This window comes from Chlorocebus sabaeus, chromosome 23, assembly GCF_047675955.1.
Source record: "Chlorocebus sabaeus isolate Y175 chromosome 23, mChlSab1.0.hap1, whole genome shotgun sequence".
NCBI classification, from domain to species: Eukaryota; Metazoa; Chordata; class Mammalia; order Primates; family Cercopithecidae; genus Chlorocebus; species Chlorocebus sabaeus.
The window spans coordinates 40,672,750-40,693,764 of NC_132926.1; the positions used below are offsets into that span (position 1 = coordinate 40,672,750).

At 49.8% G+C, this 21,015-nt stretch overlaps 2 protein-coding genes across 24 annotated transcripts in view; one reads left to right on the plus strand and one right to left on the minus strand.

The window, feature by feature from the left end:
* Positions 1–10,389, plus strand: part of DIAPH1 (diaphanous related formin 1) — a 105,306-nt gene extending 94,917 nt beyond the window's left edge. For both annotated transcript variants that reach the window (XM_073010619.1, XM_073010618.1), the window contains 2 exons: positions 1,166–1,252; positions 8,415–10,389. In XM_073010619.1, coding sequence (XP_072866720.1) covers positions 1,166–1,252; positions 8,415–8,539 — 212 coding nt within the window. In that variant the 3' untranslated portion in view covers positions 8,540–10,389. The remainder of the gene's footprint in view (positions 1–1,165; positions 1,253–8,414) is intronic.
* Positions 10,390–12,438: 2,049 nt separating this feature from the next.
* Positions 12,439–21,015, minus strand: part of LOC103245184 (protocadherin gamma-C4) — a 179,238-nt gene continuing 170,661 nt past the window's right edge. For all 22 annotated transcript variants that reach the window (XM_073010615.1, XM_073010611.1, XM_073010614.1 and 19 more), the window contains 2 exons: positions 19,962–20,050; positions 12,439–14,458 (listed from right to left, as the gene is read on the minus strand). In XM_073010615.1, coding sequence (XP_072866716.1) covers positions 14,235–14,458; positions 19,962–20,050 — 313 coding nt within the window. In that variant the 3' untranslated portion in view covers positions 12,439–14,234. The remainder of the gene's footprint in view (positions 14,459–19,961; positions 20,051–21,015) is intronic.

Genomic DNA, 21,015 nt, shown 5'->3' on the forward strand with positions numbered 1-21,015 from the left:
GCCCCCACTGCTCTCTCTGTGGGCAGCGGATATACAGCATACGCTGCTCACACAGCACTGAGCTAATACCACCCTCCTCCGAACCTGAGGGGCCACGAGCCTTCTGCAAATGAAGAGGTGTTCACAGAGCTGCTGAGTTTGTTAGGAATCAGTATTTTACAGACCACGGACACAAGGGCTGCTCTGATACCTCTTGCTACCAGGGACTTTTCTTTATGCTTTTCTGGAAAGCAATTTCCTTGCCCTTAGTTGTAAGCCACAACTTTGTAATGCTATTAAAGCCCACACCAAGTATCCTTCACCTTCCCCTGGGACTCCAGGGTTTGCCCCCAGGTACTGGCTAGGATGCAGTGGGGGAAGGTGGAGTCCCACTGACATGTGGGATGAGGTCTGCACCCAGTCAACAGGCGGCGTAATGGACCTTGCCCAGTTTCCAGTACCTGGGTCAATGAGGGTGGAATGTAGGTCAGCTGCACTGGTGATGCTCAGCCAGCAGGTGGCGCTGGGAGCAGTGAGCCCCAGCCTTGGAACTGGCAGCCTATGGGCTTTTTGGGATTTCACAGTTTCAGATTTCACTATCCTAAGCTGTTGCCATGGAAACCGAGCCGGCTAGAACAAAGATTTTACATTAACTCTTTGTGTTCCAGCCAGGCTGCTCCTCTTAGATGCAGAGGACTTAGACATCAGGAAGACTTAGCCACTGGAGGCAGTACTTCAGGGAAGTGTACTCTTTGATCAGTGGTCTTTCCTCAGCCCTGCTCTGAGACCTAACCAGGCAAAACACTTTAGGATAAAGAGGGAGTGATATAGTTGCTGACTAATTTCACAGTCGTAGTCTTTACTTATCCTGGTCTTGGAGTTGGGCAGTTCTATAATTTTGTTGCTAGTCCTGATTGGGGTGGGGAGGATGGCATTGCGGGAAGATATCCCAAGGTTTGCATTGGATAATAGGCAATGAGATCTTTTGTTTTAACCATTTGTAAGCAGATACAAGTAAACATGAACTTGTGAGACTTAAGGCTGAGCTCTCTTTGTCTCTTCTTAGCTGCTAGCTGCTGTGAGAGAGGGGAAATCAAGCAATAGCCATGCATTTTGTGTGGGGCTTGGTATTTGCCATGCTGCTCTGGCCGAAGAGTTCACATCTCCATCTTGTTCTTTATAACAGAGGGCGATGAGACAGGTGTGATGGACAGTCTTCTAGAAGCCCTGCAGTCAGGGGCAGCATTCCGACGGAAGAGAGGGCCCCGTCAAGGTAAGTAAGCACGTGGAGCTCATCCTGGGTGTCGAAGTGGGTGAGGGCTCTCTACTCCTGCCAGTCTGAGGCTGAAGAGCAAATAATGATGTTCTAAGCATCTTTTTAGTCCCTGCATCCAGAACGGATTATCTAGTCCTCTTCCCATGTTACAGAGTAGCGACTTAGAAAACAGGTTTAAAGGGCTGACAGTAAATCAGTTACATTGGATTATGCCGCATTTCTCCCCACTCTTGAAGCAGATATTTGGAACAAAAGAACTGAGCTGCAGGACACAGGGATTTGAGTGGGCATTTGTGTGTATGAACAAAAGTTGATCTAAATACAAAATGTATATTAGGTATAGATTGAAATTCAAATTAAAAATAAGTCAGAGTCCTTACTCTGGACTTCACAAGCAGAAGGCATACATAGAGAGAACTAATAATAGAAAGTATACAATTTTGTAGAGAGGTTTAGGCATCATTATTCTCAGACAGAAAAATATAGAGGAGCATCTCTATTGAAGGATTATGCCATGACTGAAAACTACCTTTTCCTTGAGTGCAGTTAGCCTCTGTTGCCCTTGCCTTTCCCCCATCACTGCCCTGCAGTCTCCTTTCACATCTTTTGGAAGATCTAAGTGGATTACATTGAGCTAGAGATTCTAAAAAGAGCTAGGACAAACGATCCAGGTATTAGTATGGGAAAAGATTAATGAATAAGTTCCCCTTGAGGGAATCTTAAAGTGGCCAGGAGACTAATTCAAAAGAAGGTATAGCCAAGGCTGCCCCTCATGTGGAATTGACCTGCACCATTGTGTCTAGTGAAGGTCTTTTGAGGCTAGGAGTGATAGCTTCTTTTCTAATTTGAAGAGTGGGAATTACAAAAAAGGCATCATTTAAAGGTTTCTACTTCAGAGGGACTTAAATCTATATTCCCTATTTCTTGGCTGTTGCATTATGTAGAACCATTTGATAGTGAGTTTTACTTTGAGATTATTGTAAATAGAAGGAGTTACACAGCTTGCTTTGGCCAGTGCTCAGCTATTAGTGGTATCTGTAGGGCCTATAGTACCTGCCACAGCCTGGAAAGGGGGACCTTAGAGCATGCTAGCCTATATAAACTCAGTATCCTGGCCCAACTGTTTCCATCACTGTGAGTTTCATCTGTAATGGCTGACTGCCCATTTCTACTTATACTCTGAATAACCAGAGTGATACTCCCTTCTGAGGGCTCTCTTGTATGACTTCAGAATGTTCCCCAAACTGAAAGCTCCCGAGTCAAAGTTCTTATCCATTTTCTGGCATTCTCTGAGTACAGGCTTTCTAAAGGGGAGGAGAAGTGGATATGAAGAGCTGAGTACTCTCTGGGCTAGTGTTTAGTCTTACAGATAGGTGTTTGCAAGGAGAGTACAGCTAGAGGTACCCTTACTCCTGTATTTCATCTTATAGGTTCTTACAACATTATTTCCTACTGACCACATAAGGTGATGTGGCCTTAACATTAAGCATTTCTAGCCTTACAAAAATACATTGCATCTTACTGGGTTTTTTTTGACCCCGTCAGCTAAGTGCCTGCATCAGACTTTTGGTGGGGAATTCCCTTTTAAGCCTAATCTTCCTGTGGAACTATACTAGAATCCCAGATGCTTCCTGTACACAGGTAACCAGACAACAGTGGCTTCCCTCTGCTGGGGAAGCCCCATTCTTACTTCTTTCCAAACGGAAAATCAGAACTCACAGGTGGAGGAAGGAGGAATTTTGTTGGAACCTAACCTTCCAGCAGAGGACCTGAATTAGTCAAAGTACTCTCTCCCATGCCAGAGGGAATAGGAGGAGACTTATACTAGGAGATATTAAATTGGAAAGTAGGTAAAATGACAATTACATATATTTTAAGTGGCTCTAGCCTATAAGCTTATCTTCCTAGGCTCTGGGTTCACTAAATACACTTGAATATATCTTGGAGTTATTCCGGTAACTCTTTAGACCTTGGTGCTTTCACATCATGTAAAGTGATGTGATGTGGCCTCACATTAAACATAAACAGGAGGATAGCCATCAGAGTAGACTACAAAGAACATAGGGTAGGTAGGGATCAAAACTCTTAAAGTCATATCTAGTTGGGATGCTGTCTGTGTTATCCTAAGCAAGTCACTTAATGTTTGTGGGACACAGTTCCTCAGGTATAAAATGAGAATTGGACTAGAATGAATGGTCTCCAGAGTCCCTTCTAGCTCTAATATTTTTTTGTGCAGTGACAACAGGATTGAGAGAAGAGGAGAGAGAGGCTGGACTGAGACAGCCCCATTTTCAAAATACAAAGGTTCCACTGGCTATAGGTTTCTCTGTGTGGCTACTGGATTTGGCTGTTCCACCCCTTGCCTGGCTGTCTCTGACTATTCCTCCTGGCTGATTGCTTTGAGCTAAAAAAACAGAGGCACTGTGGAGCATATCTGCCTTACAGCCCTCCTTTTTTCCAGAGAGACAGCTGTCCCTATTCAAAGACACTAGCTTTTTCCCTAGAATTTAAAGGAATGTAAAATTCTTCCGGTCTCTGGAGACCTGGGGGAGTGACCAGTATACAAAGACTCATTGAGGAGTTGGAAGAGGAGAGTTACTATCAGGGTTGGTTCATTAAAAGCAACATGTAAACTGCTGTGACCCGCAGGGTGTGGGAGAACAATGGTTTGAGTGTCAAGGGGAAGAATCCATGTGATTGTATTACAGCTGCTATTTCAGGCCCATGGTTGAGTCAGCTTGTGGTTTTAATGACTCAACTTTATCTCCTTGTCTGAATTGTGGCCTCTTGTGTACAAGTCATTTGCTCACTGGGATAAAAGCCAAGGGAAGAAAGAAATTCAACTCTTCCTTTCCTTCCCTCTACCATTTCCCAGCTTCCCTATAAGCTCCATCCATCTAATAGAATCATAGAGTTGGAAAGACTCTAAAGACTTCCAGTGATTAGTATCTAACCTGCTCATAGGGAAAGGAATTAAAACCAGATAAGATGGCTAACACGGTGAAACTCTGTCTTGACTAAAAATACAAAAAATTTGCCGGGCGTGGTGGCAGGCGCCTATAGTCCCAGCTGCTCAGGAGGCTGAGGCAGGAGAATGGCATGAACCCAGGAGGTGGAGCTTGCAGTGAGCCGAGATTGCACCACTGCACTCCAGTCTGGGTGACAGAATGAGACTCCATCTCAAAAAATAAAAATGAAAAACAGATAAGGTCTTGCCTAGGTCTACGTGGCTATCTAATGACAGCACTGTAGCCCGCTTTTGTGACTCCCAAGTCCAGGGCTATTTCCACTCAGCCTGCATGATTGAACAGGAGATGGCAGTGAACCCACAGTATGGGCCGGAAATACTCTTTCATACTTTCCAGCAAGGAGAGTCTTGGACATGATGACATTGCTTCAGGAAGGTGCTCTCATGACCACCTGTGTTAGTCTATTTCTTGTTATTATAAAGAAATACCTGAGACTGGGTAATTTATAAAGAAAAGGGGTTTATTTGGCTGACAGTTCTGCAGACTGTATAGAAAGCATGGCGCCAGCATCTGCTGTTGAGGCCTCAGGAAGCTTCCAATCAAGGGGGAAGAAGGTGTATCACAAGGCGGAAGTGGGAGCTAGAGAGATGCCAGGCTCTTTTAAAAACAACCAGTGCTCGTATGAGCTCTTTACTGTGGGGAGGGCACCAAGCCACTCATAAGAGATCCACCCCATGACCCAAGTGCCTCCCATTAGGCCCCACCTCCAACACTGTAGGCCACATTTCAGCATGAGTTTTGGAGTGGTTATACATTCAAACCATATCACCTCCTATCTAGAGAAGGTTGCTAAGAATATTTCCTGTACCACTACTTATTCTCCCCCCTACTTTTGTAAATAGGACAAGAAACATAATTAGGAGAGTTTGAGACAAGAATGAGTTATTTAGTGTGATGATGATTGCCCCATCTGTCCTAGTTTCCTCTTCCCTAAGGAAGCTTATTTTATTCCTTCCTCTTTAGTAATAGTTCCTAGCCTATGTTTTATAAAGGTCTTTTTCAAATCACTAACCTTTTTGAAATTTAGCTACACTTGCATTATAGGTTGATTTTGCTGGTGTTTTTATCCTAGCCCACTCTTAACTTCTAGGAATCTGTCCTCAGAGAGCATTCACCAGTATCTCAAGATTGTTCCCTTTTCCCACACAGCCTGTGGGACTGTTCTCTTTGAGTTCATGATGCTCCCTGATCATTAACTCCATCTAGTCAAAATATTTATCTGGTTCTATGGCTACTTTTCAATAGTCTTATAACAAGTAAGTTGGGGGAAGTGTGGGAAGGTCAGTTTTTCTTGATTGTTCAACCTGCTGAGCATAATGGTGACTGAGTGGAAAGCTGGGAGACCTGTTCCAACAAGAGCTTTCTCATCCCCTGAGCTTAGGCCACATCACACCCTCCCTGGTGTACTGGCTTTCAAGGCTTAAAAGGGAAATTTTGATCTTCTCCCTACCTACTGTCTGCTCCTGGTTCTTAGGAAGTTTGTAATACATCAGAAGCTTCTTGAGTTCAGAAATGTCTAGAGACACCACTTGATTAGGAATAAATGGTATCTTTTTAATTTGGAGGAGGAAACCACAGAAAGCAGCAGCTTAAGACCTACCACATGGGAACTCTGCCTTCTCCTGTGTTGCCCAGGACAAGTGGCCCAGTGTTCCTTTTCCCAAGGTCTGGAGTCAGATGTTATTTAAACATACATACACCACTAGAGTTACACACACACACGCACACACACACGCACGCACAGAGTCGCAATGTCTTCTCAACTGCTGGAGACTGAATTCAAAGAAATAATAAAATGATCTGAAACTGCTACCCTTCCGGTCATGAGAAATGGGATCTAGAGAGGGAGTACTTCATAAGAGAGTGGAAATGCAGGAGGCCTGAGGAAGATTTTGGTGGTAAGGACAATATGAGAAATGTACACATGTAGACCATCATAGTCACAAATCACATAGGCTCCTTTTCCTCACTTGTCGGTCACGGAGCAGTAGTTTGTGTTCATAATCCAGTAAGTGGGTTTGTGAAATTCCCACAGTCTCGGTCACATACCTGTGGTCTGTAACTAGATAAGTCCTGTGGCTTTCAGTCAGGGTCTTCACTATTCTTTCTCCTCTTGGTAGACAACCTCTTGTGCCCCTGGGAAGTAAAGGAGGAGGAGCAGACCTTTAAATTGGTAACCTTGTGTGCATGCTGCGTGTTCTCTGCTTCATCTTCAGGCAGCCTCTCCTGGGATGAAAACAGTAGCCTGAGTCATGGCTCTGCAGGGGAAGAAGACCAGGTTAAGACTTGGGCTTTGGCAGGCTATGGTGACTCACGCTTGTAATCCCAGAACGTTAGGTTCCAAGGTGGGAGGATTGCTTGAGCCCAGGAGTTCAAGACCAACCTAGGCAACATGGAGAGACCCCATCTCTGCAAAAAATACAAAAATAGCTAGATGTGGTGGCACATGCTTATATAGTCCAGCTACTAGGGAGGCTGAGGTGGGTGGATCACTTGAGCCTGGGAGGTTGAGGCTACAGTGAGCTATGATTGCGCTGCTGCACTCCAGCCTGGGCGACTGAGTGAGAGTCCATCCAAAAAAAAAAAAAAAAAAAAAAAAAAAAGTCTATCTGATCCTGTTTGGCTTCTGCCTACCTAAAGCTTTTTGCTGGTCCAAAAAGGCACTTCGTTCCAGTCCTGCAACTGCCCCAGTCTTGGTCTTCATTTAGGAGTGCTTGGTTTTTTCATCTGGTCCTGCTTCTAAAACATTCCGGTACTGCTTTCTCCACTCCAGCTTTCCCAGATCTCCAGGAAGTCCTTTTTTTTTTTTTTTCCCCCAATTGAGATATCATTTACATACCTAAAATTCACCATTTAAAAATGTATAATTCAGGGGTTTTAGAATATTCACAAGATTGTATAACCATTACTACTATCTAATTCCAGAACGTTTTCATCATCCACAAAAGAAAAACAATAATACCCATTAGCAGTCACTTCTGACTCTCCCCTCCCCTTGCCTCTGGCAACCACCAGTCTGTTTTCTATCTCTGGGTTTTTCTGTGCTGGACATTTCATAGAAGCTGACCCATAACATCTGGCCTTTCGTGTCTGGCTTCTTTCATCCCAGACAGCTCTTTGTATATACACAGTCGCTCTGTGCTGTTCCGGGGCATGGGAGGAGGAGACATCATGAGATGGGTGTGGTCTCAAGGAGTGGCCTTCCTGCTGCAGATACTGGGGCCATAAGCCTAGATACCATAAATGAATATGAGAGTCTTGGGGATGAAATCCAGCAGTTAGAACAGAAACTCGTGAATTGATTTGGTTCTTCTTTTCCAATCTGGGATGACAGCTGGAACTTGACCATCCCTTAGCCACATGGGCTGAGATTTCTTTGTAGGGGTCCTCTCCTGTCCATCCTTGATCCCAGTGCTGCTTCCCTGACAGAGCTTTTATTACTACCTCCACTCCCCCCACCCCACCCCCACATACTCTATACACCTTGAAGGACCCTTGGCATTTGTATCACGGCTGCTACCTTTGAAGAGGTGGGAAAAAGCTAAGGCGTGTGGGCATCTGTTATTGGAGGAACACATAGGAGTGCGATGCCAATGTGTGACTGCTATTCCTCTTTGCAGGAGTCTCTCCAACTACCTACGGAAGGTTGCCTTCTGCTAGGGACAACCCTCCCAGGGCTGAATGAAAAGTGTTTTGGCCTAGGAGTTTCCTGGGACCTGTCGAGAAAACAAAAATAATACTATGTACTAAGCTTTAGTCTATTTAATTCCAACATCCCTATTATTAGAAAATAGACTTTGAGTACTTCATCTCTCCCTAAGTCACATAGCTAACACTTCAACCCAGTTCTGTCTGTCTAGCTGTGTTCAAACTTTTGTGCTATTTTCACACAGGGAAGCAAGGGGGCAAGGCTTGCTTTCCCGCTGCACCACACTCTCTTACATGCTTTGCCACCCAAAAATATATTCCACATGCTGGATCTCTGCCCCTCTTTCTTCAGAGTAAAGCCCTCTATGAACTGGCCAACATAGTCATGTCTGCATAGCTTACGGCTGATTATCTGCTGTAGAGTTTGAAAGAAATTAGAAATGAGGCCTTCCATGGAGAGAATCTCTCATCTTCTCTTGCAGCCAACAGGAAGGCCGGGTGTGCCAAGGACGATGCCATGGCCGCTGTTCCTGCCAAGGTGTCTAAGAATGAGACATTCCCCACAATCCTTGAGGAAGCCAAGGAGTTGGTTGGCCGTGCAAGCTAATGTGGGTCCTGTGACGGCGGGAACTGAGGCGGGAGCTCCTCAGCCGAGTGGCAGACTGTCCTGCCCTGCAGCATGTGCCTAAAGGCTCAAGGGGATATTCCTCTGGGGTGGCCACTCCCACCACCCTGACCCTGTCTTTCTCTCTGGCCTGCTGCTCTCTCAACATCACATACAGCTTCAGCGCCTGGAAGCCAGAAGGAAAGGGCAGTGTGGGGGAGGCCTGAGCCCAACCTAGCCAGCCCTGGCTGTTGTATTACCAAAGCAGGGTCCATGTTTGCTGCCTTAACCCTGTCTCCTCTCTGTTACTCAGAGGGCCTCATCTCAGACAAGGCCCAGCCTGCTTTTTCTCAGCCCTGACTTTCTAATGGGCTTTCCCCCCAGGTCAATCTTGCTGGATTTGTGCTTTTCTTTTGTGGTTTCTTTGGCCCTGAGAACAGCATGGGGCTTGTAAACCTTTGGGCAGATCCCTCCTTTCATTGCTGTCGTCTCTGCTCTTCCCTCTCCTGGCTGTGGTTATTTATTATTAGTGGTGTGGCACTGGGAGCTGCTCCTAAGGAAGCTGGGAGCAAATCCCACCTTTACCCCACCTTCCTGGGAAAGGCCTCCAAAGCAAAGGATCTGGACCACTTTCCCTGTTGTGCTGTGGCCCAGGCCAGACAGAGCCTGTGGGCAGGCAGGCAGGGCATAGCGACAGTGTGGGACCTGCCCCCAGCCTCCGCCATGCTTTATGCCCTTGCCTCTGTGGACCCTCTGCACCAACCCCAGGCTACTGAGCCACCTTCCCTCCTCATGCCTTCCCCGAGCTTTGGTGCATCTCATCTGGACTATGGGTTGTATTGTGACCATCCCAACACCTTACCCTCTGTCTACAAGGAAATGGGAGGTGGAGCCTCCTGGCTGAGAAATTGTTTTGCAAATGGATCTATTTTTATATGAAAAAAAAATTTTTTTAAAGAAAACTCTTCCTTCCCCCTTTCCCCTCCATAATGTAAGAAGCTTTGGTGGCAGGTTCCAGAGTTCCTGGGATTTCTCCTCACAGGCCCAATCCTGAATATGCCCCTGGACCTTCTGGACCCTTGAGTCCAAGGCAGATCCTCTCTCCCAGGGAATCCAACACAGGAGGAACCCCTTCTCTGGTTGAGCTGGACCAGGCCTGAGAGCGGGAGCTGTAAGACCATAGAGTTTTTATAAATGTATAAATGTATCAAGCCAAATGTGCAGATGCTAACTGGACATTCTGGGGAACTGGGCACCAGGAGTGCCTTCATACACTGTACCCCAGCTCTCTTTTAAAAGAGAAGTGGGAGGGCACACCAAACTGTTTGGTGTCCCCAACCACAGGAAGCTGCAATATTCTGGCTTAGGGTGACACTTTTGTCGTCCTTGTGCCCCTCTCAGCTTTTCATCCCCAGCTAGGAAGAAAGAATGGCATTCTTGGCTTTGGCCCAAAATTAGAGTTGTTAGAGCAAGAGAGAGCTTAGGAAGCATGGGGGCAACTATAGGTGAGGCCTTACTGCCAGGAGGGAGGGTTGTGGTTGCTGGCGCTTGTGTGTAAAGGGGCAAGAGCTGCTCCTTTGGCCTATTCCTTGGAGGACTCTGATGCAGGGCGTCTGTTGCTCCCGTGAGTCACCTCCTCCCTGCTCGCTGACATCTGGGGCTTTGACCCTTTCTTTTTTAATCTACTTTTGCTAAGATGCATTTAATAATAAAAAAAAAAAAAAAAGAGAGAGAGAGAGAGGTGTGGGGGACAAAATGCAAACCTATTTCCCTTGCCTCATAGGCTTCTGGGATGTCATCACCTCCAGTTTGTTGGTTTTGTTTCCAACTGTTAATAAAGCATTGAAACAGTACTGCAGTACAGCTTCCTGTGTGAATTTCTGAGCTGTTTTCTTTTCACTGTAGTCCAGGCTCCTCTAGTCTTTCCTGCGTCAAATCCCTGGTTGACCTGACAAATCACTGTGAAAAAGCTAAAGGTGCCAGACACTTTGCTTGGGCACTGGGCTAGAGATGGTTGCTTCTACCCCACCAGAGCTCACCTCAAGGCTGTTTGGCCACAGTAAAGGAGTGGGCGCCCAGTTCAGCTCCCTGACTCTTCCACATTGCTGCTACTTGGCTTGGAGCTCTTTTTTGGAACTCACTTGTAACCTTTCATGTTCCCAGATGTAACACAAGGTTTCCTGGCAGTACCTGTGTCTCTTGCTGAGGGAAGCATCTGACTCCCACTTTCCCATCCCCTCTGCTCTGTTGGTGGCCACAGACCACATTCCAGAGTAGAGGGGCTTACCCTGGGGTAGAAACCTGAGCCTGCCCAGCAGTTTGGGAGCCCGAGGTCATGCTCCAGAAGAATTGCCACTTGGAGCCATACTTGTCTGAGCGTGTTATGACCTGCACAAAAAAGCCAGACCAGCAATGAGCAGGCCCAGGGTAGACAGGGAGGGGCCTGGAGAGGACCACAAACCCATTCAGGCAGGCTCTGAAACTGGAAATAAAAGCCTTTAAAATAGCCCTGGAGCCTGGGCAGCTGCCTCCCCAGTATGGCCTAAGGTGTGGGGATGGGCTGCCTGCCGCCTCCCTCCTGTCCCCCAGAGGCCACGCGTTTCTGGCTCAGAGCTTTATAGGCACACATACCAATTAGGGGACCAACCACAGCTGCTCACGCGCTCTGCCAGTCTGCTGCTGTGCCTGGAATAGAACCCAGGCGCCCGGCACCCCGCCCCTCCACAGCCTGGCTCTGAGTAACAAAACCCTGCTTCCATCTCAGCAACCTTGCACACCACCCTTTCTCCCACGCTAGAAAGTCGCTCCCAAATTCTTAAGTTGGAAGGTTTGGTTTCCATGACAACAGACTTGAGCTGGCAGAGTGGGTGACCTGGCTCTGGGAGGCTCCGCAGCGTGGAGGAAGCCGCATAACCTCGCTGTCCGGTCAGATAACCCCAGTGGCTCTGTCTGCGTTCTTGGGTTCTTCCGGGTAGTTCCCCTTATAAGTTCCCCTTCACCCCCAGCTCCGTGTTTTCTGCAGCTTCTCTGGCTGCAGCAACCTCGGAATCCCACAATCCCACAGAGGAGGCAGGCGGAGGGGGCGGGGAGATGGGAGGGCAGGCGAGTGAGTGGAACAGCACCGAGAGGAAGGAGGGAGGGGAGCTGAGTCTGCGAGGGATCTCATTTCCTGCACGCCCTTTCAGTCCCCTTGACCCCGCAAGAAAAGGATGAGCCCACCAATTTCTTAGGCTTCGCTGCGGAGATGTCAGAGGGAAGGCGAATTCCAGGTGGGGAAACTGAGGCTCGAGCTGCAGACTTGGTTTTCGAGGAATCGCCTCCCGCATTCCCTTCCACTCCCGCGGCTTTCCCAAAACCCCTAGGCAGTGGGGGTGGGGGTGCGGGGGCAAAGGAGAGTCTACCCTCCACCCGCGAAGCCCTCCGGGGCGCTTCGAGTAGGTAATTTTAGTCGGGAAGGGGCGGGAACTACGGAAACGTTCTCTGTCCCCTCCCCAACGCGTTTGCCCGGCGCCAACCCGCGCCCGCCCACGCCGGGGTCTCCTCTTCTGCCTGGAGACAGCCGCAAGCGTAGACTGCACATTCAATTGCACACTGACACGCCGCACTCAGATCCCCACCCCCACAGCGGACCCGCCAGCCGATCACACAGCGGCACACGGTACACAGATCCACAAGCACACAGTCAATCGCACACTGTCTCATAGGCACAACGGCATTGCAAGCATACACAGCCATATTGCACAGTCACACACACACACACGCGCGAGCGCAATTCGGAAACATCTAGATGCGCAAGGACACAAAGTCGCCTCCCGATTCCGTCCTTCCAGCACCCACCCTCAGCTCATCATTTCATGCACACATGCCAGGAGCTTCCATCGCTTATACAGAAACGTTCAGCCTTTCAGAAGAAACCTTTTTATTATTTTTTTGTCGAAGAAAAAAAGCCATATAAATATTAGAGTATAAAACTTGCGTGAGACACAGGAAGAGGGTGGGGTAGGAGCTACGTGACTATGCGAAGAGAAGCGCTTATAGAAGGAGTCAGTATGGGGGAGGGGGTCGCCTTAGCGCGTGGACACAGCACAAAACACAACACGGGCCGCCGGGGGCAGATCAAGGACAGACGGCTGCTCGGAGCCCGCCGCCCGCTGCCCACCAGCCATCACGTAAAAGCACACCGTACTACACTACTGGCTATTCTACACCAGCCGAAAGAGGGAGGGGGCTCTACACTACTGTAAGGGCGGGTCTGGGGTTCTCTGGCAGCCCCGCTGGATGGCCGGGGACCCAGGGGCAGAAGGGGGTGGGAGAGGAAGGTCTATGCACAAGGAGGCACTGGGGAACTTTAACCAGGCTATGGCCACTAGGGGGCGCACTGGGGGCCTGGGCAGTGGCCTTCACGGAATAGAAATGGCACCTGGCAAGGTGAAGGACTGAGGCTTCAGGAGGGCAGGGGCCCTGTGAAGCCCCATCCTGGGCTGAGACTTTCTGTTCATTTGGTCCCTGCCTTAGCTCCTTGCCTCCCCAACCCAGGGACAAGAATGGCCTGGCTGACCCGCCCTTCCTGCTGGGGCTCCACTGACCCTTCCACCAGTGGCACCTCTGGAGTACCCAGCACCCACAGAGGCCCCTCTGACCTCTCCAGGGGACCTGGTCCTAAACCTGCTTTGAGCTTCCTTGGACTGAAATGCCAGTTTAACCCATTGGTCCTGGTAGCTCAGTCCAAAGGTGGCTGCCTGGGCTGAGCCCTATTATGTAGTGGGAAGGATCCAGCCTAGTTCTTGGTTTATGGCTGGAATTTGGAGGATGTTGTCAGTCCCCTGAGGACATACAGAGCCTCCTCCAAGGCCTTGATAACTTGATGTGTCAAGCTTTGTCCATGCCCCCACCATCCACATCCACACACTTCCCTTCTTTATCTTACACCCCATACTGTCTTGGAACATGCAGTGGAGTCTCTTGTTTGAGGAGGAGGCGGGGGAAGTCACAGCATGCAGTGGGAACGTTGAACAATGAAAAACAAAACAGAAGACTGGTCCGCAGGGCGTTGGGAAGAGCCTTGGTAGCAAAATGCCCTCCCTAAATCCAGCAAGCATCAGTACCATGGGGATGGTGACCATGTCCTCCAAAACTTGAGCATTGATCTCAGGCTCTGGAAGGAGGTGAAGGGGCTGGCACCAAACCATGCTTTGGGGGAAGATTGAGAATCAAAGGAGAGGCCAAGAGGTCATGATACCCTTCCAACTCTTCAGAACTAGGAGTCTTGTAGGTTACCTGGTACTTCAACACCCCAACCAACTTACTCAGGAGAGAGGAACTGTTGGAGTTGGGTGGGGAGGAGGGAGGCATGGGATGGATGGGCCTGATTGATTTGGAAGATGGAGGAGTTCAGCTATAACTAAATGGGGTGTGGCAAATGGTTCTTGGTGTCTACACTAACCCCACTACCCCCATGGGTACAGCAATTGATTGGATGGGGGTTCCCAGCAGAACTCCCTTTGCATATTCAACCCCCGGGGGGTAAGGGGATGGGTGTTGACTGGGCACTTGTTTCTGTTTCCCAAGGGGAGCATGGCCTTGGCCCCTACCAGTATTCTGGGGGTGAGCCCTGAAACTCTGAGGCCTGGGTACAGGTAAGGAGAAGCTGGGCTGGTTGGGGGGAGGCTGCCCTGTGGCTCTTGGCCTGGCCTCCATGTTACTTCTTCTCCTTCTTGCCCGACTTCTTCTTGCCATTGCCACCTGCTGGGGCCTTGCCATCCCGCTTGCCAGCTGCATTGGTCAGTGTGGCATTGCTGCCTGGGATGTAGACGTTCTGGCGGTAGTCGGGCACATGCTGCAGGGTGAACTGGGGTCCGTAGCGGGCGCTCAAGCCCATGGTGCCGGCACCGCCTCCCAGGGTGGAGCTCCCATCAGCGGCTTCTGCAGAGACAGAGGAAGATCAGGTGGGAGCTAAACTTAGGGTCCTCAACAGTCACTCTCTTATACCCCCAGCAGTTAACGAATGCCTACACAGCACCCTGGGCCCTGACCATGCCGAACACTGGGAATACAAGGTAGTCTCTCTTCACAAGAGTTGAGGGTAGAGGTTAAGAGGCTTTGGAGTGAGAAAGTCTAGGTTTGATTCCTAGCTCCTTTCCTTACTCACTGTGATCCTGGGCAAGTCTACCTAACTTCCCTATGCCACTTCAGTTTTCTCATCTGCAAAATGGGGATGATAATGGTAACCACCTCTTGTGGTTTTAGTGAATGCTAAATAAGAAAATGTATGTAAAGTACCTAAAATAGTGCCTGGTAGATCTAAGTGCTCAAAACACATTCGCTGGTATTTCTCTCAGGGCTGCGACACAGGCTCTCAGCTCCTTGCCCTGGCCTTTCTCAAGGGAGCCTCTGACTCCCACACTAGACCATGGGCTCCTGGAGGGCAGCAGCCATGGTTTGTACATGCCCCAGCCTTTGCCAAGAAAGGCCTGGCATGGAGTAGAGATTCAGTAGTTCTGTTAGTAATTGTGTGGGGTGGGGGTGAAGAAAGCGCTCTTCCAAGCCTCCATTTCAAAACAGCATTTTTTTTTTTTTTTTTTAGATGGAGTTCTGCTCTGTCGCCCAGCCTGGAGTGCAGTGGCGAGATCTCGGCTCACTGCAACCTCTGCCTCCTGGGCTCAAGTGGTTCTCCTGCCTCAGCCTCCTGAGTAGCTGGGATTACCGGTGCACGCCACTAGCCCAGCTAATTTTTGTATTTCAAAACAGCATATGAGCACCTACTGTGTGCCAGGCACTCTGCCGGATGCTTCATATGCACAATCACTTTTAACCTCTACATAACAGCCCAGCCAGGTATGTGGTACGACCCCCATTTTACAGATGAGGGAACCAAGGCTTAGAAGGACCAAGGCCATACCAGGCAGCATTTATTAGAGGGGAATTCAGGCCCAAGTGTACCTAAGCACATGCTGGAAGGGACAGTCAGTCACCACCGCCACCAGCAACTTGGACCTTATCCCTACTCTGAGTGAATAGGAGGTAGAGAGAAGATGGAGAAGAGCCTTGCTCTATGAGGCTGAGGAGATGATGATCTCGGGGACTAGATATCTCAGGGACACTTTACGCACAGGCTCAGAGCGTCACAGCCAGGTAACATCAGAGAGCACCTCTGGCCCAATGTCCCACTGTACATAAGAAGAAACTGTGGCCCAGAGAAGTCCACACTCTGGGCCTGGCTCAACATCACCCAGGAATTTGTTTAGAATGCAGCCTCTCGGAGTTGCCAGCTGATTTGTATGCACTGTGAAGGCTGAGAAGCACTTTACTACCTCATAGGGTTGCTGTGAGGACTAAATGAGATGGCGCTTCATCCTGTGCAATACATCATCAACAGCGTCATCATCCAGCATGCCATCACCTCTACCCTTCACCTACCCTGACTGGGTCGGGGGTGGGAGAGGAGGAAACAGGAGTTTGACTCCTTGGGGCTGGCTGCCGAAGGCTCTGAGATCCTCTGTGGTTAGGAGACAGTTAAAACCTCAGGGATGCCCAGGCCAGCCCAGGCCCAGCTGGCAGTAGAACTTCCCCCCCAGCCTCCCTCTGCTCCCACCCTAGACCCTGGGAGCGGGTAGAGAGAGTGACTAAAGCCGGAGAGGCTGAGTAATCCTGGGACATCAACCAGGGATTGAGAAATAGAGAGACAGGAAATATTTTCAAGCCGGCATTAAGAGGGGGAGGGCACAAGGGAAGGGAGAGCCGGGATGCGTCTTGGTTTTCTTCTTCACGCACCAACGCTCAGGCTTCTACAGCCTCCATTTCATGTCGAAAATCCCCGGAGCTGAGAGCTTTCTGGGGGCGGGGGAGAGGGGTTGAATGGGAGGGAGCAGCTGCCCACTTCCTCCTCTCCTACCCCAGCTCGCCCCCACCCCCCAGCTCTTTCATTCCGCTGACATTTCTCTGTTTTCCCTAATTAACTCCAAAAGGGAGCCAGGTCCGCCACCGCCTCGCCCCCTCCCCTCCAGCCGTCAGCCTCTTCCAGCCTTTCCCAGCCTGGGATGGAAGGGGTAGGGGAGGGGGGCCCAGATCTGGCTTCAAAGAGCCAGGATTCCAGAGTGATTTAGGGGCTAGAGGGGAGACCTCAGAGGCGCCAGAGAAAGAGCAGGGTGGGGGGTGTGGTCTCCCTACACACAGAAAAGAATGAGGAGGAACGCGGAGAAGCAGGGAGAAGGGAGGCAGAAACAGAATGACAGGAAGGGCCTGACTGAGTAGCTAGAAGCTCGGCCCACCCACGTCCTACGTGCACCCAAGATCTCTGAGTAGCACCCCAGTGGGTGAAAGTGACAAAGCCATCCCCCACCCACCTCGTGGGGGGTGCCCTGAGGTTGGGCTAGACCAGGAGGGAGAAAAGATATGGACATCCAGAATGTAATAGAGAATTATCTGCTCTGCTCTGCCACTAAGGAACTGTGTGAGCTTGGTCAAGGCTCTGCATGGCTCAAGCCTGTTTCCCCATCTATAAGTCTGAGGGGAAGAAGTTAGATTGCCAGCTTTGACCTTCTGTAGAGTCAGGTCTCCAGTGTGCCTCCCTCTACATCCCACTCCCCACAAGGCCCACCAAGGAGCGGGATTTTCTCTTGGTCCAAAGAGAGGCAGACTTAGGAGAGCCCCAAGAAGCTGGACATCTTCTGGCCTGGACAAGGTGGGGGTGATGCCTCCTCTCCTGTGCCAGCCTCTACTCAGGGAAACTCAGCTCCCAGCTCCCTGACCTCCCTGTGTCCTCTTAACCCACCCTATCCCAAGGCCGAGGCAGCAACTCCAGAGTAGCCCAGGGAGGCCTGATTAGCTGGAACACAGCTGGCTGAGCTGCAAACCGCAGCCTCCTTGAGAGCATCCCTCCCCCTAGATGTTTATTTTAAAAGCCTCCTCCCAAGTGTCGGTTTTTACTTTCCCTCTTACTTAACACCCCTCAGCAGCCCCACAGGCCTGGCTGGGCTGGACTTCAGGAACCTCTCTGGTTTCAGGGCAAGGAAGCGGGTGTGAAAGTGAGAGCAGGACCTGACCCACCACCTCCACCCCCAGGGTCCGTTCCCAGGGCGCAGGCTTAGATGAGGGTCAGGCCCTGTGTGGGCCAAAGGAGGGAGGCCTTGACAGGGGAACGAGCTGCATGACTTGCTTGGAGGGTTTAGGGCCATAAATACTGATTTCATTTCTGTTTTGAACATCTGGATTTAGGCTTAAAAGCTGCTTTCTGGCCTCAGGGCGCAGGCCACAACAGCTAAATATACCTGTTTATTTCCCTCAAGAGCCCAACTTGGCGTCTCCTCAGACCCAGCCGCCTGCCACTCAGTCTCTGGCCTCTCTGGAATCATAGCCCCACCAGACCTGCCACTCAGTCTCTGGCCTCTCTGGAATCATAGCCCCACCAGACCTGGGACAGCTCTGCCTCAGGAGGCCAGCAGTCCCTGCCACCTCTCTGTCCTTCCATCAACCACAGGCCTGGCCCCACTTAACCTCGAAGACATCTGGGCTAGAGTTGCCAGATTTAGTAAATAAAAGCACAGGGCTCCCAGTTAAATTTGAATTTCAGGTAAACAATGAGCATTTTTTTTTTAGTACATTACGTCTCATGCAACATTTGAGACTGACTTATGCTAAAATAGTACTTGCTGTTTATCTGACATTCAAATTTAACCGGCCAGCCTGTATTTTATCTGGCAACCCTGATGTGGAAGAATAAAGCAGAGCTTGAGGAAGAGGTTAGCTTCTAGTCCTGCTCAGGTAATAGAAAAGCCGAGGCTGGATCCAAAGGCAGTCATGTTCCCTATAGTAGAAAGAGCATAAACTTGGGAGTTGAGCCAGGTTAGAACCTCAGCTTGGCAGCTCAAAACTGGGGACCCTGGGGCAAGTGCCTTCGTGGTTCTCTCATCTGTCAAATGTGAGAAATCAGGCCTGCCTTGCAGAGCTATTGAGAGGATTCATTGACAGGAGGCCCCTAAAGTTTGTTTAGCGTGTGCGCAGGTGTGATGACAGTGCTTCTTGTGATTTCACCTGGTTCTCTACCCACTAGTCCTCCAGATGTGCTGGAGGGCAGGGCTATCAGTTCATGATATAGGGCAATGCCTTGATCCTCTGCCAGCCTCCTTATAAGCCCAGGATTTGCTGCTCCAGAAGCTAGTCTTTATTAACAGGCATTATTCTAATTCTGCTTTCTACCCAGTAAAAATGGGTTTGGGTCAGCAAAGATAATAATATATTGTGCCCTTACTCTCTGCCAATCCCATGCTGAGGGACTTACATTTGGCCCTGGTAACACCACAATGAGATCCGTTAATACTGTGCCCATTAACAGTAAGTGAAACCGAGGGGCTTAATAACTTACCCAAGGACTCATTGCTAAATGGTGGTGCCAGGATTTGAATCCAGATTGGCCTGCCTCTAAAGCCCATGCTCTTTTTTTTTTTTTTTTGAGACAGCGTCTCGCTCTGTTGCCCAGGCTGGAGTGCAGTGGTGCAATTTCTGCTCACCACAACCTCCACCTCCCAGGTTCAAGCGATTCTCCTGCTTCAGCCTCCCCAGTAGCTGGGGCTATAGGCGTGTACCACCATGCCCAGCTAATTTTTTGTATTTTTAATAGAGACGGGGTTTCACTATGTTGGCCAGGCTGGTCTCAAACTCCTGACATCATGATCTGCCCACCTCAGCATCCTAAAGTGCTGGGATTACAGGCGTGAGCCACCACACTCGGCCCAGGCCTGTACTCTTAAGGACGAATGATATTCTTCTTCCCCTGCTCTGGGCCCTAGTGACTCTTCAGGGACAACCACCATTGGCCGAATCTCTATTACAAAGGAAGCCCTTAGTCAACCTTATGGGAAAACCAGAATCCTACTCTTGAGTTAGGGGCAGCAAAAGAAGAGCCTCGCATAAGGAGGAGGTGTTTTCTCTGCTGGGGATTTCCACACCCACTTTCACTGCTTGAGGGCTTCTAAGCGCCAGGCCCAGAACTCTATGCTTTGCGGTATCATCTCATTTAATCTCTACAACAACCCTTTGGGGTCCCTGTCCCCACTTTCTAGACTGAAGAAACTGAGGTTTAGAGAGATTGAGCAAGTTGATCCAAGTCCCAAAGATAGTAGTAGTAGGTGGCAGAGCTAGGACCTGAGCTACGCTGTCCCATTCCAGAGCTAGACTTGTAACCACTATTCCCTCCATGAGTCTTTCCTTGTTCGCTCTTCTCCAGGCATCCCAGGACCCCCAATCCCTCTGCTGTTCCTTAGCCACAATTCCAGGCTTTACGTTTGGAATCATGGGTCCTCTCAGACCTGCCGAAAGATCTGGAGAAACTACACAGGTTTGATATCCAGTCCGTGGGCATGGTGGCTGTGAGAAGCACCCCAGAACCCCAGGTCTCCCACCCTTCCATACATGCACTGGCACCACTCACCACTGGCGGAGGCCAAGATCATGGCTTGCAGCATCTCTGTGTCAAACTGGTTGTTGGGCCAGGTGCCGGTGTCATCGCCATTTTGGGAGCTGGAGAGAGAATAGGATGGTGAGCACAGACTCCCAGGGCGGCACAGCTCGTGCCCCTCCTGTCCTCTCCCTGGGCTCCCAAACCTAGTACCCTAACCCTACCCCATGCCCAAGACCTTCTTCTCTCAGCAGGTAGGAGGCACTTCTACAGTCCTTCAGAAGCCAGAATCCCACAAGTCAGTCCCCCAAACTGGCTCTTTGCTGTCTCCGATGCTTTTTTTTTTTTTTTTTTTTTGAGACAGGGTCTGTCATCCAGGCTGGAGTACAGTGGTGTGATCTTGGCTCATTGCAACCTCCGCCTCCTGGATTCAAGAGATTCTCCTGCCTCAGTCTCCCAAGTAGCTGGGATGACAGGCACCCGCCACTGTGCCAGGCTAATTTTTGTATTTTTAGTAGAGACGGGGTTTCACCATGTTGGCCAGGCTGGTCCGATGCATTTAACATAGTGCATTCCCCCATTCCCCCACCCACCATGACAGAGCCTGGCTTCCTGTCACAGTGAGGAAGATCAAACCCTCTCCAGAGAACTGTAAAGGTGGGAAATGGAAGAGAATGTTCCAGAGCTAGAGAAAAAGTGGGGACCTGGGAAGTACCTAGGGGGAGATGTAGGAGGCCCCAAGAGACCCTGGAGCAGGGAGAAGAAATTTCTAAAATTCAGTGGCTTCTTAAGCCCTCAGAGTAAAATCCACGGCCATATAAGAACCTGCCCCTCCTATTTTACAAGAACCCCCGCCCCCCATCCCACTCTCAAACACTCTATCATCAAACCTTTCCCAAGGTGCACTTTCCTATCCCTCAAGTTCCCTCTTGCTGTGAATCCTGGGCAGATGGTGTTCCCTAGAATGCCAGTCCCCCAACACTTACCATGGTGACACGAATAAAATGTATCCGAGGGAATCCACTCAGACTGGGCAATGCCTCCACTGTGCTCCCATCCTAGCGGCTGCCCCACATGGCACTAGTCA